The 20,631-nt window shown below is 40.1% G+C and overlaps 1 protein-coding gene across 3 annotated transcripts in view; it reads right to left on the reverse strand.

Moving 5' to 3' along the window:
• The window catches only part of dennd6a (DENN/MADD domain containing 6A), a 115,590-nt gene that overhangs the window by 19,368 nt on the left and 75,591 nt on the right, over window positions 1-20,631 (reverse strand). For all 3 annotated transcript variants that reach the window (XR_013576828.1, XM_078543590.1, XM_078543589.1), the window contains 6 exons: window positions 19,656-19,735; window positions 11,413-11,475; window positions 7,790-7,845; window positions 2,363-2,485; window positions 1,014-1,109; window positions 783-877 (listed from right to left, as the gene is read on the reverse strand). Coding sequence is in view for 2 of the 3 variants with exons in the window: in XM_078543590.1 (XP_078399716.1) it covers window positions 783-877; window positions 1,014-1,109; window positions 2,363-2,485; window positions 7,790-7,845; window positions 11,413-11,475; window positions 19,656-19,735 (513 nt within the window). In the remaining variant the exon portion in view is untranslated. The remainder of the gene's footprint in view (window positions 1-782; window positions 878-1,013; window positions 1,110-2,362; window positions 2,486-7,789; window positions 7,846-11,412; window positions 11,476-19,655; window positions 19,736-20,631) is intronic.

Consider the following 20,631-nt stretch of genomic DNA (forward strand, 5'->3'; position numbering starts at 1 on the left):
GCAATGGTGCCCAAATGTCATTAATATCATTAAGGATAGGGCAGGAGTTAAGATGCACATCTCACCTACATCACTGCAGGGAAACATCAAACAGAAGTCAGCTGTTTCTCCAATGGGTAGTGGGAGAAGGCAGGAAGTAGGAAGAAGAAACATAGTTTTCTAAAAACTTGTACCATGGAATGGTGAAATACAAGTTTAAGCCTGGGAATCTTACCGCATTTCTGAGATGCCAGACAAAAAATGCAATCATCCAGTGGCCAATTTACGAACATACGAATTAGGAGGAGTAGGTCATTCGGCCCCTCGAGCCTGCTCCGCCATTAAATAAGATCATGGCAGATCTGATTGGGGCCTCAGCTCCATATTCCGCCAACGACTCCGTTGTTAGTCAAGAACCTATCTATCTATCTCTGCTTTAAAAATATTCAATGACCCTGCCTCTACCGGTCCCCAGGGAAGAGAGCTCCAAAGATTCACGACTCTCAGAAAAAATTTCTTATTCAGGATGATGTTAACAGATGTATAGGAATAAATTACTTGGCCACCAACCATCTCATTTTGTATGGTGTGTTGCATGGGAAGCCCAATTGTGGAAACAGGAGGAAAACAAAGTGAGGTATCAGGCTCATCAAAAGTAAGAGTGAATGATAAGGGAAATGTAAAAGCCAATGTGAAAATAGGAATTGTTTTAAATGGAAATTTAGGCCAACATTGATGAAATTATTTCTGAAAAGTGACTCTTAAGGGAGATTGACAAAATAGAAATATACTACCAAATTTACCCGCTGGTTTCATGTCCCCTATTCGGATAATGTGAGGCCAGTGTTGTAATGTTTTGGCAAAGAAAGGATTGGTCACTCCAAGAATCACAGATGGTCTACATAACAGGAAAGAGCAAAGAAACAAAACAGCTTTTTCAATATAACAAAAAGCATGCAGTTATGCAAGTCATTAGCATTAAACATTCAAATACGTGAAAAAAAATTGTGAAATTTACAGGACATTGCACTCACGGGGCCTGAGTTCTGGTGGTGTACTCTTTGAATTCGCTGTCATGGATAGTAAAGTAAGGCCTGAAATCACTGCAATATTTCAACGGTGAAACACAGCTGTGAATATTAAGAAAGACCACCAAGTGAACTACTGAGAAGCACATTTTCACCTGATCATTCTGCATGAACCTTTTTTTCACTGCAACATCGTTGCACATAACTGCAGGTCAGAATTTAACATTTCTGTGTTACTTTAAATAATTTTCCAAAAATATTAACTAAATTGAAACCAGAAGTAATTGTTTCATAAGTATTAAAAAATATGAAGTTAACCTAACTGAACAGAATCCAAATATAGTTTGAAAAATTATAAATTTTCTTTGTGTTACTTCTCTACACTAACATTACAGTTTTAAATTGTTCTTCCCTCTCTTCCAAGGTTTGAGTCAACGGAGAAGTTCCAAATTATATAGTGAAATTCGTAAACAGTTTCGTTAGAGCGGTTGGAAGGTGTAATATATACCCTGCAACCTTATGTGCACAGGCCTTTGGTAATTTTTCTTATTTTTATATGTATAAGAAAAAAACCACTCAATTACGCTAAATTAAAAGCAAAATACTGCAGAAGCTGGAAATCTGAAATAAAATCATTAACTGTCCAGTTCTGAGTAATAGTCATATTTGATTTGAAATTTTCCACAGATGCTGCTGACTATTTCCAGCACTTTCTATTTTATTTAAATATACTCTTCAATTCAGCCCAGTTCCAGAAGCATTATTCCACTAAGGACCAACTCCTTTGCAATTGCACTCGTGCAGTATCTAAAAACATGTCAGAATTAAAAATAGAAATTACCATCATTTAGAGATCTAAATTAAGTCAAAATGATACACTTTGCACCATTCCTCCCAAACACACAAAGAAACAACAGAAGAATCTTACTAAGCTGAGGAGACTTATTATTTGATTTGCTATTGTTTGGAATAACGCTTGCAAATTTTAAACTTTCTTAAATGCATCACAAATTCTGTATGATGAAATTTAAGCTTTGATTTAAATTTGAACTAAAAATTCATGTAAGCAACCACTACAGCAATGCATATAATAAACATTTACTGGACCATCATAACATACCATTTACATGTAACCAATGCTAAGTATTTTTTCTTCTTAATGTGATACAGTTTAACATACTTGAGCCAAGGCTTATTTTTAAAATTCATTGCCTCTTGTGTCAAGACAACACAAAATTTGCATTATAGTGAGAGCCATATGTTATCTGTTAAGTGCATTTACAAGGCACAACAATACGAATTAGTAAAGGATGATTTTTATCCATAAGGTTTTATTTACAAAAATATTCCTTTACCAAACCAAGGCCAGAACGGTTTCAGATGACTCAGCAGGTGATGGTGCCATAACAACAAGAGGTTCTCCTAGTAACACAAGCTCCCAAAGCATCTGAATGTGGAAGAAGATTGGACAAAAACATCTGCAAATGAAAGTTAAAAACCATTATGATAGTGTGATGCCATCCTTGTCATAATACTTATAGCGTTTGATTCAGAGACAATGGCCTAAGCCTTCCGATCAGGGTCAGAACCCCTGGCAATCTCCCGATGGAGGATCTTACCAAACTCATACAGTGCAGGAAACCTTGGAGACATCAGTGAAGGGAATCTGTGTAGAAGCCATGCACCCTTTTTATGGCACTAGCTGCCATATTCCGGGAGAGTTTAAATGTCCCAAAGCTTCTTTGAAAACCTACGGAGAGAAGGTAAGTGGGTGAGGGGTTAGGGTGGCAGGTGGGTGAAGTGGCAGCTAGATAGGGTGGTCAGGTCAGTTTAAGGGCTCAAGGTGGGAAGTCAGGTGGTGGGTTGAGTCAGATTGGAAGATCCAGGCCAATCTGATATGGCAGTGGATTAAGTGTACCAAGTAAGAAATCTGAGCCAGACTTAGGGGAAACAGTGAGTTGAAACAAGCCATTTCTGTTTAATAAAAAAAGTGAATCTGGAGGAAAAGTTTCTACAGGCTATGGTCATGCACCTTCCTATGGACATTGCAAGACGGTAACTAGTAAACACAAGAAAAACAGAAATAAAATGGGGCATGGGGGAAAAGAGAAAGAGAGAAAAAAAGGATGCAATAGTGAATGATTTTGCCTTTTCCAGTTCAGCGAGACTGACTAATTACGCCAATGCAATCACAATCTTGACTCAATACAATTAACACAACACAGCCCAGGGATTTGACCCCCCTTTATTCATATGGTTCAGAGCCATACCACAAGCTGCATTTATTCACTGTGCCATCAGGGAAGCAGTAGTGAATTTTTTTTTATAGACAAACAACTACCTCCCTTATTCTTCTAATAACTTGGTTATTTCCTACATTACAATAATGATTACACTTCAAAAAATACTCCATTGGACATCTCAAAATGTTTTACAGCCAAAGATTGTGAAAGAAGTTATATAAATGCAAGCCTTTCTTTTTTTGATAGTTCAATGTACATCATATAAAATTAACTCTCAGTGGAAGTTTACCAAAGAATAACACAAGCAGAAGGTTTTTTTTCCTTCCCCTACCATCAGAATAAAACACTTGCTTACTTATCCTGTTTTTGACATACAATACAAAAGAAGACTTGTGCATAAATTCTGACATTGCCTTTCTTTTTATTAAGCAGATTCTAAAGTGGAACCACTTCCATTATTTTTTAAATATAGCACCTATAAGGAAGTGGGAATAGAAATTAACAATTATTCAACAATAATCATTTGAAAAGATTTGCAGTGTCTACAATGCCAAAGTTCTGTTATCCACCTTTAAGGGAATGTTAAAAGTAAAAATGACAACAAAAAAAAAAATCGGCAGACCAGTCTGTACCATTGTAAAACAAATTAGTATCAATTGTGGCTATCAAGAAGATCTCGACCCTCCCAATGGAAAATGAAGAATGTTAGGAGCAAGGAATAATAAAAGCAAGAAAAGAAAACCATGCACACACGGAAAAGACAAGGATTCAAAGACTTTTAAGTGATCAATGTGCTCCATTAAAATTGCTAATAAGGACACTAGCATATGGCATAACCACAGTATAAATTCATCATCTTTCTAGTTTAAAATGGACTACAGTTACAATCACAGTTATATTATAAAAGGTAAACTGCAAGATGCATCTTACTTTCTATTTCATTTAACAATTACTGATTTACGATTAGATTTTACAGAGATGAAATACTCCCACAAACCCATCAAAGCCATGGTTTAATCACGGCCTGTATCCAAATTCGATCCCCACTGTGGTTAACAATCTTTTGTTAATTGAAGAATGAAAAATTCTTAAATCTACAAGAGTTCTCAACTAACGAAAGTAAAAAAAAAAGACAGTTAAATAAAGTTTTGGCAATTTTGTTGGCAAAGTTGTTGCAATTAAAAAGTTGGCTGTGGAACAATTATAGGTGCTATTTGATCCATAAAGGACATTTGAAAATATCCTGGAAGCTCTGCTAGAGATTGCAATTTTTTTGTATCACAATGCAGATTTGCAAATTTACTATCTGGGGCCAAATTTTTGGCTAGAAATTTACTTTATTTGAGACTTGGAAAGTGCTTATTTCAATAAAGTATTTATAATACAAAGACTTTGTTTTGTTACTGTGGCTAATGCTCCTTTTCAATGCTTTCCCCCCTCCCTTATTGGTCCCCCTGTGAATGTCCCATTTGTGGTTAAGCAGGTGGCCAGGCAGGCAAATCTACTCATATGTTTCTGCCAATGCTATCTGAAATTTGCTTTAAGGAGGTAAGTGAGTGGAAAGTTCTTTCTCGCTTATCCTCCTTCCCTGTAAGGAAACACTTTGCAATGTTTCCTATATCAAAAAGCTAAGACTGCAAACTCAACATAGGCATAAATGAGAGTGAAACTGACATTTAAACCTACATTCCTCAAGAATTCACAAGTTTTCATTTTGAAACTGGTACTCCTCCAGCGTGAATCACCTTTCTGACTAGTTCCAGACAGACAAAACAAAAATTGAGTGTTGTGCAGATACAGATTCAAAGACACAAGTAAAACAGCCTATACTCTTGTTCTCTTTACTACTTATTCAACATTCAGTCACACTATCTTTTGCATGTCAACTGTCTCACACATTTCTGTACCTCTTGGCTTGATCATCTGATTCTCTTCCTTTTTAAACGTATATCCAGTTCACCTAAAACTTTTACAATTAACACCAGCAGGAGAATTGAGCCCTGGAATTTAACATAGTGCTTTAATCTCACTTCATCTAACATCAGTCATTACCTATATCATAATTCCATCCTTAGTGTCACCAATTAGCTTCATTATCAAACATTTAAATAGATATGTAATTGACTATTTATTTACTCATCTTAATTTAAAACAATCATGAAAGTGCTAACCGGTATGTGCAAAATTTGTATTCCACTGAATTCTGTCTTTGTTTTTGCTTCACTTTAAGTACTGTGTCTAGATGCATAGGTGGCAATTAAAGCACCTTAAATATTAATTTCTTATGAAGTGTTATCACCCTTGTGCTTGCTGACCTACACTGGCTTCTGATCCAGCAATGCCTTAATTTTAAAACTTTAACCTTGATTTCCTATCCCTCTATTTTCTCGTCTCCTCTCTCTCGCTTTGCAACCATACAACCCTCTGGGATCTCTGCACATCTCCAGTTCTGGCCTCCTGCACACCCCCAGCTTTCATCGCTCCACTATGCTTTCAGCTGCTAGGCCCTGAGAGCTGAAACAATTCTTATCAATGATATACACATGACTGTAACAAAGGTAAACTAAATCTCCTAGATCTACTCGGCCTTTAACATGGCTGACCACACCATCCTCCTCCAACGCATGTCCACCATCATTCAGCTAAACTCACCTTGTTCCATTTTTATCTGTTTAGTTGAAGGCAGAGAAACACCTCTTTTCCGCTTCCGCACCATTACCTCGGGTCTCCTCCAAGTTTCTTTCTTTGGCCCCCTCCTATTTCTCATCTACCTGCTGTGCCTCAACATCATCCTCCAAAATAGAGTCAGTTTCCATATGTATGCTGACAACACCCAGTTCTACCACACCACCATCCATCTGGACCTACTCCATTCCCTCTAAATTTGTCAGGCTGTTGGCTCGATATTCAGTGCTGGATGAGCAGAAATATTGTCCAGTTAAATATTGAGATACTAAAGCCATTGGGTTGAATTTAATTCAGTTTGTTGCGACAGGAAACATGGTGGCTAGGTTCATTTAATCATGGGAGAGGCTGCACATTAATATTCCAGCAGCAGGAAAACCTCCTCCGTTTTAAGATGAAGGTGGGAATGGGCCCATACTGTATTGGGGCAGGTGGCGGGGGAACACTGCTGAAAGCCATTACCGTGCCGTTGTCTCCAACCACCCTATCCCACTCTCTTGCAATCTCTGCACGCCACCTCACTCTCCTGAGTCCAGGGATCCAGCGATGATTCATGGTGAAGTCCCTGCAGTATTACCAGTAGCAGTCACCATTCCCGGTGGTGCTGCTGGCAATGGAGAGTGGCAGGTATGATTTATGCTGCCAGAGTCCTAAATTTCAGGGATGGCCCAAAGCTGGCCAGTTCCACTCCATCGCAGTTCATTTGGCTACTGAAACCATCATGCATTTTGTTAGCTATACGCTTTATTCTCATGTGCTCCTGGCCAGCCTCCCAGGATCTACCCTTCATAAACTTGAGGTCACCTAAAGCTCTGCAGCCCATGTCCTATCTGGCACCAAATCCTGTTGATTTTAAAATTCTCATCCTTGCTTTCAAATCCCTTCTAATATCTATAATCTCCTCCAGCCCTACAACTCCCCAAGATCTATGCTCTCCTTAATTCTGAACTTTTGCTTAATCCTGATTTTAATCCATCATTGGAAGCCGTGCCTTCAGCTGCCAATAGTTTTAAACTCTGGAACTACCCTCCTAAAACTTGTTTCCTTTAAGACCTTGAAAACTACTTCTTTGATCATCAGTCCTAATATCTTGTGTGGTTCAGTGTCACATTTTGCTTGATAATGCACCTGTGAAGGACCTTTGGACATTTTACTGTTAAAGGTGCTATATAAATTCAAGTTGTTGTTGTACACCTCTAACACTTAGTTAAGTTGACTTATATTTTGCTGTACACCTTCTCTAACACTTAGTTAAGTTGATTTATATTTTGCTGTATGCCTTCTCTAACACTTAGTTAAGTTGATTTATATTCTATTTCTTACTTACAGAAGCATTACGCTTTCTCTCTACATCAAATGTGCATGCCCCTTCCCCCTCTCTCTCTCTCACATGTGCAAGTACGCACACAGAGTAAAAGAAAAGCTACGTTTTTCTGCATAATATTACAGCATGTTACCACAATAGGCTGTTTTACAGCCTGGAATTGTTTTTAGGGTTGGATAGGGATTATATTCAACAGGATATACATGGAGCCATTGCTACGTTTGGAATGTTAAAGAGGCATCATGTGAAAACCCCATGCCTCTGTTCAATGCAAACTCCCTATTAACCAAGTAATTGGTTTTTGATTGTTTACATCTCAGATATTTTAAGATACAGAACTCAACAAGTGACTAGCACGTGCAAAATCAGATACATGGCAATAACTAATTTTATTATGCATAGTATTATGCTGTTGCTTATAATTCATTTGCTGTTTATGATCATAAAATAGATATAATGGGGTCTTTACTTTGTTATAGACTTTAGATTATTCTACTTCTCATTTATCAAGTAAATACTGTGCTCCTTACCTGAACAAGTCTACTTCATGGATTGTAGGGAGTGCAAAAGAGACTTGTGTATCAGTCTATAAGAAGCAAAAAAAAAAATCAAAATTCAGCATGGGCTCTGAATTCATACTATAAGACTAAAGTGAACAATCTACTAGCTTGTGAGCTGTCCAGCATTAAGTTTTCTACCTGTAGCAATTTGTTAAGATCATTGATATATAAAAGAAAACACTGCCGTCTCGGTGAAATGCACAATTTCTCAAAATAAATAATTTAATAATTTGATTATTATATGCATAATATTTATTTCACATCACAGCAATTGAAAAACTGAAAATTGCTAAGTGTGTTACAGGCTTACTTTTTTTGAGAAATGCTACAAAATTAAAATTCTATGCATCACTGCATGTGTACAAATTAATGAAACACACTATGGCACATTGCTAGCATTAGAGTTAGCCCTTGGCAGGCAGGTGGAGAACACAACTTTCATAGATGACTATAATAATTGATTTAATGCCATTTGGGTTCTGGATTTACTTTATCCTAATTTACTAAAGGAGCATCTTCTGTCAATATAAACAAAGGGCACATGAATTAACAATTGTAACTTATCACTATTGATATTTATCCTGCCTTCTTGATCTTGACAATTTCAGTGGAACCTACATTATATTTGGCTTATTTTGGCAGCAAAAAGAAACATTCCCCCAGTGGTTCAGCCAGTCTAGCTAATGACCAGTTAAGCCAAATAGACCTGGAAGATCACATTAGTTTGATTCCTGGTCCATGGTCGGTTTGATTATCTGAACAGCACAGTGGGTGTATCTACTCCACATGGACTGCAGTGGTTTAAGGCGGCAGCTCACCTCCACCTTCTCAAGGGTAACTAGGGATGGGCAATAAATGCTGGCCCAGCCAGCGAAGCCCACATCCCGTGAACGAATTGAAAAAAAACTGGGACAGCTGTTAAAATGTCACAACTTGTCTCAGTGCTTTTGGTTAGGAGGGAAAAACAAACTGACCAAGGTTCCCAATCCTAAATGCTGTCTAATGCCTCCTCCTGGAAATTTGCTGATGTGGATATCAGGGCAACAACAGGATTGAGTTTTGTTGCGGTACCTGACCTGGTTGAATAACTTGATAACATCCACCATCAAGGCTAACAATTGGGAAAAGTACTGGAGTGCAGCAGGCATTACGCTGCAAAGAGTCAGTGGAGTAGAAATTAGTAAGCACCATGCCCTACACATAAGCACTACACATAAAGCATATGATCATAATAACAAAAAATAACAGCTGAAGTAGGCCATTAGGTCCCTCGAGCCTGATCCGCCACTCAATAAGATCATGGCTGATCTGATTGTGGCCTTAACTGCACTTTCCTGCCTAACCCTCATAAACCTCGACTCCCTTATGGATCAAAAATCTGTCTAACTCAGCCTTGAATATGTTCAATGACCCAGTCTCCACTGCTCTGAGATAGAGAATTCTAAAGATTAACAACTCTAAGAAAAGAAATTCCTCATTTCCTTTTTAAAATAGGAGATCCCTTATTTTGAAACTGTGCCCACTAGTCCAATTCAGCAATGTGACTGCCTGCACCAAATCTGCACCAGCGTTAGTCCGCTGCTAAATTCATTAAAAAAAAAAATCCTGTACCTAAATTAGAGACTGAATGCCTATTCAAGGATCTCTTGATGAAATTAGTCACTGGCGAATGGGGCAAATGTTAGGATTATCTTTTTTTAAATTCATTTATGGGATGTGGGTATCGTTGGGTGGGGTCTCTGATGCCACACTCGGTCAAATGCTGCCTTGCTGTCAAGGGCAGTCACTCTCACCTCACCTCTGGAGTTCAGCTCTTTTGTCTGTGTTTGAACCAAGGCTGTAATGAGGTCAGATGCTGAGTGACCCTGGCAGAACCTGAACTCAGCATCAGAGAGCCGGTTATTGCTAAGCAAGTGCTGCTTGATAGTACTGTTGATGACCCCTTCCATCACTTTACGGATGATGGAAAGTAGACTATGGGGTGGTAATTGGCCAGGTTCAATTTGCCCTGCTTTTTATGTACAGGACATACTTGGGCAATTTTCCACATTGCCGGATAGATGCCAGTGTTGTAGCTGTACTGGGACAGTTTGGCTAGGGGCGTGGCAAGTTCTGGAGCATAAGTCTTCAGCACTATTGCCGGAATATTGTCAGGGCCCATAGCCTTTCAGTATCCAGTGCCTTCAGCGTTTCTTAATATCACATGGAGTGAATCGAATTGGCTGAAGACTGGCATCTGTGACGCTGGGGACCTCTAGAGGCCGAGATGGATCATCCACTTGGCACTTCTGGCTGAAAATTGTTGCGAATGCTTCAGCCTTATCTTTTGCACTCGTGCTGGGCTCTTCCATCGTCCTCCAGTCAGTTGTTTAATTGTCCACCACCATTCACGATTGGATGTGGCAGGACTGCAGAGCTCAGATCTGACCCGTTGGTTGTGGAATTGCACAGCTCTATCAGTTGTTGCTCATGCTGTTTGGCATGCAAGTAGCCTTATGTTGTAGCTTCACCAGGTTGACACCTCATTCTTAGGTATGGCTGGTGCTGCTCCTGGAATGCCCTCCTGCAATTTTCACTGAACCAGGGCTGATCCCCTGGCTTGGTGGTAATGGTAGAGTGGGGGATACGCTAGGCCATGAGGTTACAGATCGTGGTTGACTACAATTATGCTGATGCTGATGGCCCACAGCGCCTCATGGTTTCTCAGTGTTGAGTTGCCAGATCTGTTCAAAATCTATCCCATTTAGCACGGTGGTAGTGCCACACAACACAAGGGAGGGTGCCCTCAATGTGAAAACGGGACTTTGTCGCCATAAGGACTGTGTGGTGGTCACTCCTACAGATACTACCGACTCCAATTGATCATGGTACTTATGGCCAGAAAATGAAAATAAGCAATTAACAAACATGCAGCATATATGTGCACATGATTTTTTTCAGTCTTTTTTAAAGTTCGGCAGGAGAAATAACATATGAAACTGCTTCAAATGTAGCGAGGAAGTAGGAGGTTGGCAAGAACCCACCAGATTTTTCTATCTCCTAAAGTGAAATCACATACAAACACAAATTTGCAGCAGGATTAGGCCATTCAGCCCCTTGAACCTGCTCCGCCATTCAATAAGATCATGGCTGATCTGATTGTGGCCTCACTCCACATTCCGCCTACCTCCGATAACCTTGTTAGTCAAGAATCTATCTACCCTTGCCTGAAAAATATTCAATGACCCTGCCTCTACTGTTCTCTGGGGAACAGAGTTCCAAAGATTCTCAACCCTCAGAAAAAATTTCTGCTCATCTCCAACTTAAATGGGAGACCCCTTATTTTTAAACTGTGCCCCCTAGTTCTAGTCTCTCCCCACATGGGGAAACAGCACATTAGAGATAGATTGATTTCACCAACAAATGTGAAACTCCAAATTTAACTGTAAGGAAGGCATAATTTGGGCCATCTCTCCCTACAAAAGTGCCATATTACTGACTTCAAAGATTTCAAGTAGCAAAATTAATACGTCTTCCACAGAAATCAGGTCTAACCTTTGGCATAATCAATAATACCAATATCCTGTAATACCATATTCTCCACATGACCTTACCTCATCTCCAGATTGTATTATCTGTGTTGCACCAGGTTTGTCTTGCCCAGTAGGAATCCTAGCCTATTATTAATTAGGAGAAAACACAAAATTTTTGATGATGCATGATGAACCCAAGAATTGCATAAAGACAACTGTACCGTAAGCATTTGAATCTGTATTTATTTGACATATACACTTACAAAATTGAGTAATGAGAGAAAAATTCTGGCCCATCAAGCCTGTCTCATAGTCACATTACAGTTAATGACCACATCTCCCACCATCTTTTAATTTTTTCCACCCACCAGAAACCATGTAATCGCCTGAAAGAGACAGGATCAAAGCCTAAATAAAAGCTCTAGGCCAACTCGACTGGCAGGGGGGGGGGGGGTGATGGTGGTGGTGGGGGTCAGAGGGGGCTGGCGGGAGAGGAATTCTGGCAAATTTCTCTCTACCTACCCACCTCTGAAAGTTCACAAACTGAGTTCCAGGACAGCACAGTGACTATGAGTCACAAAGATCTTTGAAACTAGTTATCAATCTAGTGTGTTATGATAAAGTTAGGGACCAATAACTTTTTGTTTAAAGTAAACAAAGTTTGAAATCCCAGTTATCCACCAGGAGAATAAAGCCACAAAATTGCACGGTTTTAAACAAATAAAATAAACTTTAGTACAAGAAGTCAGAAAAGCAAAGCAATTTACAATGTGTATCTTATACACTAACATTCAGAATTAACAGGAGATAAATACGAAATTACTGGCAAACTATGGTCAAACATTAAATGGCAGATGCGACCAAGACAGATTCCCTTGGATTTCTCAGCAACCCACTCAGATGTCAGTCTCCACATTGAGTCACAATATCCTGTTAAAACTCTGTCTCCTTCATGAGAGATTTCAACTCTTCCCTTTTGAAGATCTAGCTTCTGAATTCCCTCAAAAGTCGCTCTGACTCAGGCTGCCTCAATGACTGCTCACCTCCCAATGGTTCAATCTCTTCTCCTGTGTCTGCATTCTTCAGGATTCACAAAGCTGTACTCCTGCTTCTATTTTTTTTCTTCTTTCATGGTATATGGACATCGCTGGCAAGGCCAGCATTTGTTGCCCATCCCTAATGGTTTTGAACTGAGTGGCTTGCAAGCTCATTTCAGAGGGCAGTTAAGAATCAACCACGTTACTGTAGGTCTGGAGCCACATGTAGGCCAGACCAGGCAAGGATGGTAAATTTCCTTCCCTAAAGGACATCCATGAACCAGATGGTTTTTCGCAACAATTGATTATAGTTTCATGTTCGCCATTACCGAGACTAGCTTTCAATTCCAGATTAATTAATTGGACTTAAGTTCCACCAGCTGCCGTGATGGGATTTGAAACCGGGTCCCCAGAGGTTTAGTCTGGGCTTCTGCATTACTATCTAAGCGACATTATTACTACGCCACCATCTCCACAAATTACCAGCACAATTCCAACTTTTTCACAGACTGCTAGCTTCATTAAGCTGGTACTGCTCCTGGGTTTCTCTGAACTCCAGTCTCCTGGCTGCAACAAGCTATAAGTGGCTCCCAGGTCTTCTCTGAGTACTAATCGCCTGACACGGAACCAGTGACCTCTCGCCACGTTCTCAGCTCCCCAAGACTTTGCTGAGCCTGAACTGCCTGCAGCCTGCTAACAGCTCCCAGGGCTTCTCTGTGAACTGTGAAACCACGAGATCCAAACTGCAACCAAACCTCTCCCAGCAAACACACAGATAAATTGAAACCAGAGAACCTTCTTAAGCTCTGCCCATCTCCATGATGACACAGCCTTTCAGGGCTCACTGAATGCTTTTAAACTAATTTAGCTCTAACTCCCAAAACAAAACATCTCACTGGACAACATTTCTTTGTAATCAGTGTAGACATCATGTCTCTAGGCCTCCAGCTAAGAAAGTCCACCTGCTGTTTTATGGCTCCATCTTTTCTATTCTGACCCTATTAAACAAACATAGTTAATCTTCTGAGTTGCCATTTTCTTTTAGGTGTTCTGGCAATCTCTAAAGCCCAGTATTTACTTACCTGACCTTCGCAACAACAATCTTCCCAGAACTAAACATTATCTCTAAAATAGTAACTTGAACCATGAACTACATATTCATCACAGGTAGTTCTACTCTGAACCTTTTCCAGGGCATCTATTACAGACCAAGCTCATAAAAAGGGACACAATACTCTGAATGAGACCTGATCAAAGTCTTGTAGAAGGCCACTATCGTGCTTTTAGTTTTATATTAGATTGTCTGAGGAATAACTAATATTATATCTGCTTTTGTTATAGCCTCATGATACTTGTTATATTATCTCTATAGGTTCACAAGGGTTCAATCGCATTCAGCAAACTTCAGTTGAAGCCTGTACGATATTTACATGCTTGCCGTTTGCACTACCCACAAGCATAACACATATTAAAAGCCAGATGTGGGCCTTTACCCCCATTGCATCTAGGTTAGATTGCAGTCTCTTTTCATAGGAACATAGGAGCAGAAGGCCATTCAGCCCCTCGAGCCCACTCTGGCATTCAATGAGATCATGGCTGACCTTCTACTTCAACACTATTTTCCTGCACTATCCCCATATCCCTTGATGTTTTTAATATGTAGAAATCTGCCAATCTCAGTCTTGAACATATTCAACAACTAAGCCTCCACAGCCCATGGGCAGAGAATTTCAAAGATTCACCACCCTCTTAGTGAAGAAATTCCTCATCTTGGTCCTAAATGACTTGCCCCTTATTCTGAGACTCTCTCTCCTGATTCTAGAAATCCCAGCCAGGGGAAACATCCTTCCTGCACCTACCCTGTTGAGCCCTATAAGAATTTTGTACACTTCAATGAGGTTATCTCTCGTTCTTCTAAACTCTAGAGAATACAAGCACAGTCTCCTCAATTTCTCTTCACAGGACAATTCCGCCATCCTAGGGATTAGTCTGTAGAACCTTTGTTGCACTCCCTCTATGGCCGGTATATCCTTCCTTGGGGAAGGAAACCAAAACTGCACACAATACGCCAGGTGTGGTCTCACCAAGGCTCTATACAACTGCAGCAAGACTTTCTTACTCCTGCAGATAAATCCTCTTACAATAAAGGCTAACTAGCATTTACCTTCTTAATGCTTGTTGCACCTGCGTGTTAGCTTTCAGTGACTTATGAACAAGAATAACCAGGTCTCTTTGGACATCAACACTTCCCAATCTCGTCCCATTTAAAAAATACCCTGCATTTCTGTTTTCCCTACCAAAGTGCAAAACTTCACATTTTTCCACATTATATTCCATCTTCTTGCCCATTCACTTAGCCTGTCTAAATCCTTTGAAGCCTTTTTGCATCCTCCTCACAACTCATACTCCCATCAATAAAAACATAAAATACTGGAAAAACTCAACAGGTCTGGCAGCATCTGTGGAGAGAGAAACAGAGTTAACATTGCTTTTTGCCTTAATCATATTCTCAATGAGTTGTGTGTCATCAACAAATTTGGAAATATTACATTTGGTTTCCACATTCAAATCATTTATATAGATTGTGAATAACTGGGGCCTCAGTAAATAAGTTCTCCATTCTCTGCCTGTAATGGGCCCACATTTGTCTTTAATGACCTTTTCCTTTTTATAAGTCTATAGAACATTTTACAGTCTATTTTTAAGTTCCTCACTAGCTTACTTTGGTATCCTATTTTCTCTTTATCAATTTCTTGGTTCTCCGTTGCTGAATTTAAAAGTGCTCCCAATCCTCATGGTTACTACTTTTTTGGCAAATTTATATGCCTCTTTCTTTGACCTAACAGAATCTTTAACTTCTCTTGTTAGCCATGGTTGGGTCACTTTTCTTGTTGGTTTTTTGTGCCTTAAAGGAATGCAGATTTGTTGTAAACTATGTATTAATATTTACATGCTAGACACCGCCTGTCTACTGTCATACCTTTTAAATGTAGTTCCCCAATCTTCCTCAGCCAACTTGCCCCTCATATCTTTGTAGTTTCCTTTATTTAGATTAAAGACACTAGTTTCGGATTGAACGACATCACTTGCAAACTTCATGCAAAATTCTATCATATTATGGTCACTCTTCTCTGAAGGCTCCTTTACAACGATATTAGTAATTAGCCCTTTCTCATTGCACAATACTAGGTCTAAAATAGCCTATTTTCTGGTTGATTCCTCAACATACTGTTCTAGAAAACCATTGTGTATACACTCCAGGAATTTGTCAGCCTCAGCATTAATGCTAATTAGGTTTATCCAGTTTATATGTAGATTGAAGTGTTCCATGATTACTGTTACTCTTGTTACATGCACCTCTAATTTCCTGATTTATCTTGTGCCCTAACATTACCACTGCTATTTGGTGGCAACTCCTACCAAAGTTTGCTGCCCCCTGCTGTTTCTTAGCTCCACTCAGACTGATTTGACATCTTGGTCTTCCAATCTAAGATCCCATCTCACTAATGTACTGATCTCATCCTTTATTAACAGTGCAACACTTACTCCTTTTCCTTTTTGCCTATCCTTCTTAAATGGCGAATACCCATGAACTTTCAGTTCCCAACTTTGGTCATCCTACAGGCTCATCGCTGTAATGGCAATTGGGTCATATGTTTACTTTTCGTGCCATCAATTCATCTACCTTGTTGCAAATGCTGTGTGCATTCAGATAATTTGCCTTTAATTCTGCCTTACTATTTTTGCAATCTCTAGCATTAACTGCTGCCACACTCTTATGTTTGTATGCTCCATTTCTGTCACACTCTGATAGCCATTGCACTTATTGCTACCCTGCTCTTTTACCTTCCCCTCTCTCTTTAGCTTATCACATCTTCCATCATCCCCACTATTCAGGTTAAAGCCCTCTCTACTGCACTAGTTGTACAGCACGCCAGAACACTGGTCCCAGCATACTTCAGGTGAAGACTATCCCAATGGTACAGCTCCCACTTTCCCCAATACTAATGCCAGTGCCCCAAGAATCGAAACCCATTTCTCCCACACCACTCTTTGAGCCAAGCATTTAACTCAATAATTTTATTTATCCTATGCCAATTTGCTCCAGATAATCCTAAGATTATTATCTTTGATGTCCTGCTTTTTAATTCAGCGCCTATCTGCTCATACTCTCCAAGCAGAACATCCTTCCTCATCCTACCTATGTTGTTGGTGCCTACATGGACACAACCACTGGATCTTCCCCCTCCCACTGCGAGTTCCTCTCCAGCCCAGAGAAGATGTCCGGAACCCTGGCACCGGGCAGGCAACACAGCCTTCTGGACTCACTCTCGGCTGCAGAGAACTGCGTCTATCCCCCTCATATACTTCCCCTACTGTCATTACATTCCTGTTAGCTGCCCCACTTGAATGGCTTCATATACCATGGTCAGTTTGCTCATCCATCCTGCAGTCCCCACTCTCATCGTACTTGTTGCAAGCACCTCCAACCTGTTGGACAATTGCAAGGGCTGAGGCTTCTCTACTTCTCGATCTCCTTACCTGTCTCACTTGCAGTCACATCCTCCTGTCCCTGACCACCAACCAAAACAGAAGACCCTATATCCTAAGGGGTGTGACCGCCTCATGAAACAAAGTGTCCAGGTAACATTCCCCTTCCCTGATGTGTCGCAGTGTCTGCAGCTCACTCTCCAACTCAATGATTCTGAGCCCAAGCTCTTCAAGCTGCAGACACTTACTGCAGATGTGTTGTCCTGGATCACACTGGCTGCCAGGAGCTCCCAGATCCTGCAGTTACAACACATCACCTGCCTGCCATCCTTATTGTATCTTAATTAAGTAACTAATTAATTATTTTCTTCATCAATTTTGAATTAAATTAATGCCTCCTCTCACCCCACTTACTGTACTAATTTAAATGATAGCAATATATGCCATCAGTAAAGAATAAAAGTAATAATGGATACACGAATTTCTTACTTCCCTTCTGCTAGTGTCTCTAAATTAATTATAAGGTAGGTATTTTGCATTATTTAAAAGTTGCATTTTTAAAAAAATTCTAGCTCTATACAGAGAGTCCCTAACAGCAGTTGCTCACCAATCAACAAACTACTTTTCTGTAAGGTCAGTGTTCGAATATTTTTCTCAAACTCAGCATGCACTGGAAGCTGGAGCTGCGTTCCTCCACAGGTCTGCCTCTCTGCTGCTGCTCCTCCCAGCTCCCTCTGAGTCAGTGACTTCTCAATAAAGTCTCGCACTTTACAGACCCGCTCTCCTCGCTGTAGTCTCACTCTTTACAGCCCCACTCTCTTTGCTGGAGTCTTGCTCTTTATACCCCACCCATCTAAGCTTATTGCCTCATCTAAGCTTCTATTATCAGCATAAATCTTTGTCACTCAAACTTACAGGTAGTTCTGTCAATACAATCATCCTTAGTAAAGTTGTGAAGAGCAACGACCCTAACACTGTTTCCTGTGGGACTCCATGAGGAACTGATCCGCACACAGAATCATTGGTGTTAATATCAACCATCTGTCTACAACAGGGTTGTCCAACTATAGCCCATGGGCCACAATATGGCCCACCATGCCTCTCCATCCAGCACACGGACTCACTGTTCAAAATACAGGTAAGTGCAAGTGACAGATCTGCAAGGAGCTGCTCCTCCAGTCACGGACTGTTACCTTTCTGTGTTTGCTGCTGATAGGCTCACCAGTGAAAGCGAGAGTGGCTATGTTACATTCTCTCCACCTTTGGTCTAGCACTTCCCCTCGCTCTTGCCCTGCTGCGCAGGTGCTGGTTGCCTAAAGGAGCACCGGGGTCAAGATGGTGAAATGGGTCAGGGAGGCCATGAGGAACAGAACTTGCAGCAACAGAATCCACCCAGCCCACCACCCAGGGCAATTTGAGTCTCAGACAGGGTGGAATGCAAAAGCATATCTCAGCACCTTAACAGCCATCCTGAATTCCTCCTCAGCCGTAAAATGTCCAAAGCTCGCAGGTCTGGGTGGGGAGAGCATGACCCCCGAGACTAGGAGTGGGCCGGGCACAGATACTTCTTCTCCTCTCTCCTTCTCCTCCTCCCTCTCCAAAGCCTATCTACAAGGCAGGGCAGGAGAAGGGGAAAAGCCTAGGCTGAAAGGCAACCTGCTTCTGACCCCCACTTTCATATGAATTCCACTGAGGCCAGCTCAGAGTGTGTGCCACCAGAGATGAATGCAAGGTCAGTTTAATTAAACCAAACTCCTTGGCCCAACCGGTCCTTACCCCTTCCCTGGTGACCAGGACTTAGCGCCCAGTCTATCTCTCCCTAGCTCTGCTTCTTAAGCAAAAAGGCAAAAAAGATTTTATTGGTTAGCTTTGCTGCCTTGCACTTTTTAATGGTAATTTTTATTAATTACACTTTTAAAAAAATTATTAATTGATTGCTTTGACGTTGATTTGTTTTGAAATTCATGTTTATTGCTGTGCTAAACGTCATCTTTCTGAAATTTGCTCATCATCCCACTGACTAAGAAATAAATTGAAATACAGCCCCACGTGAAAAGGTCGGGCACCCCTGGCCAACAACAATGGAAGTAATTGTTTATCCACCCAACAATCTGCTCTTCAAATCCACATGGCCCCCAACAGAAGCTTATTCTGTGGTACCTTGCTAAATTATGTTCGAAAAGATTAGTATCTCTAATGATTCCTTCAAGCAACTCGCCAAGAGTCAAAGTACCTTTTCGATAACTCAATATCTTTTTAAATATTGTTACAACATTAACCTCTTTTCAGTTCATGACAACAATCTCTGACAGAAGTGAGATGCCCAAAATATAACAAAGGGATTCATTAGACATATCTCTCATTTCTGTGACAAAAGTCACTCTTCTAAAACAATTTAGATCAACTTTGATAACCCATTTCTTTCTCTCCTCCTCCTATTTTTGACTGAATTGTGAGCCTCAACAAAATAATGAAATGGAACGATTAGGATAAATTACTGAACCAAATGAAATAAGGAAAGCAAATTACAATATGCACAGCTGAAGTGTTAATTACAGTATCTATCTATTGACATTACGTTTGCTCTGTCATACAATCAAAGTTGGTAAATTTTCCAGATGAGATCATCAGGACTTTAGTTTCTCACAGAACTCAAAAGAAACAAAGAGATTTAACTGTACTTTGGTTTGATGTTTAAAATGGGCCCTGATGATAAGGCATTTACTTTGTGAAATTGCATTTAATATTTGTGTAATTGATCTGAGGTTAAAACTAAAAAGATTTTAATAATTGTACCTTTATAACCACTCCCATTGTGGGAAGATTTAGTGTCCTTCCTGGGATTGGTGCAGGCCAACGATCTAGATCATTACAGGCTGGAAAAAGGAGAAAGAAAATAAAAATTTTAAGTTATTGGTTATCATTTGAAAAAAGTTATATTCAGGCTATAATTACAACTGAACACTAACAGTATAAGGCCAATTAATGTATTTCTGCATTAGCAGAACAGATCGGATGTATTTTCCTTTATGCTTAATTACTAATTGTAAAAATAGAATGTTCTAGCCAAACCAGCTGTCAAACACAGCACTGCAATTGTCAATAGCAAGTGTAACTAAATTGGGAAGCCTTGTGGCAGTCCAGAGGCCTGGGATTTGGATGCATCAGCATCCCATGCAGCAGGATGAAGCATGCAATGAAAGTTCCTGATTTCAGCTGGGTGTTCAAGAGAAGCAATTACTACAGATTAAATGCTTTCTTACATGGTTATATCTTCTGCACCTCAAAGAAGCTGGTTAAAGAGAAGTGACCGAGTTTTGGAGATGGTTAGCAAAGAATGTGAGAGAAGAGATTTACATGTTGCTTTTATATTGCTCTTCGGCCATTGGCTCTCACAGCATAAGTTCCCTGGAGCCAACAATACAAAGCTGACCAACTTGCTTTTAGACAAGCAGCAAGGAACATCTATATAACCACTGGGTGTACCTGACTGCCACAGGTCTTACTGGGCTTAATAACAGACTGTGACTACCAAAGTATCTAATTTTAGTGATTGGCAGCTGTGCCTTCAACTGCTGAGGCCCTAAGCTCTGGAATTTGTTCTGTGAACTTTTCCATTACTCCAGCTCACTCTCTCTTCCCTTAAGATGTTCCTTAAAGCTTTTTTATAGTTCTTTAACCAAGCTTTTGGTCACCAGTCCTATTATTGCCTTACATACGTCAGTGTCAAATTATGTTTGAATATGCTCCGGTGAAACATTTTGGACCGTTT

Source organism: Cetorhinus maximus, chromosome 6, assembly GCF_964194155.1.
Source record: "Cetorhinus maximus chromosome 6, sCetMax3.hap1.1, whole genome shotgun sequence".
NCBI classification, from domain to species: domain Eukaryota; kingdom Metazoa; phylum Chordata; class Chondrichthyes; order Lamniformes; family Cetorhinidae; genus Cetorhinus; species Cetorhinus maximus.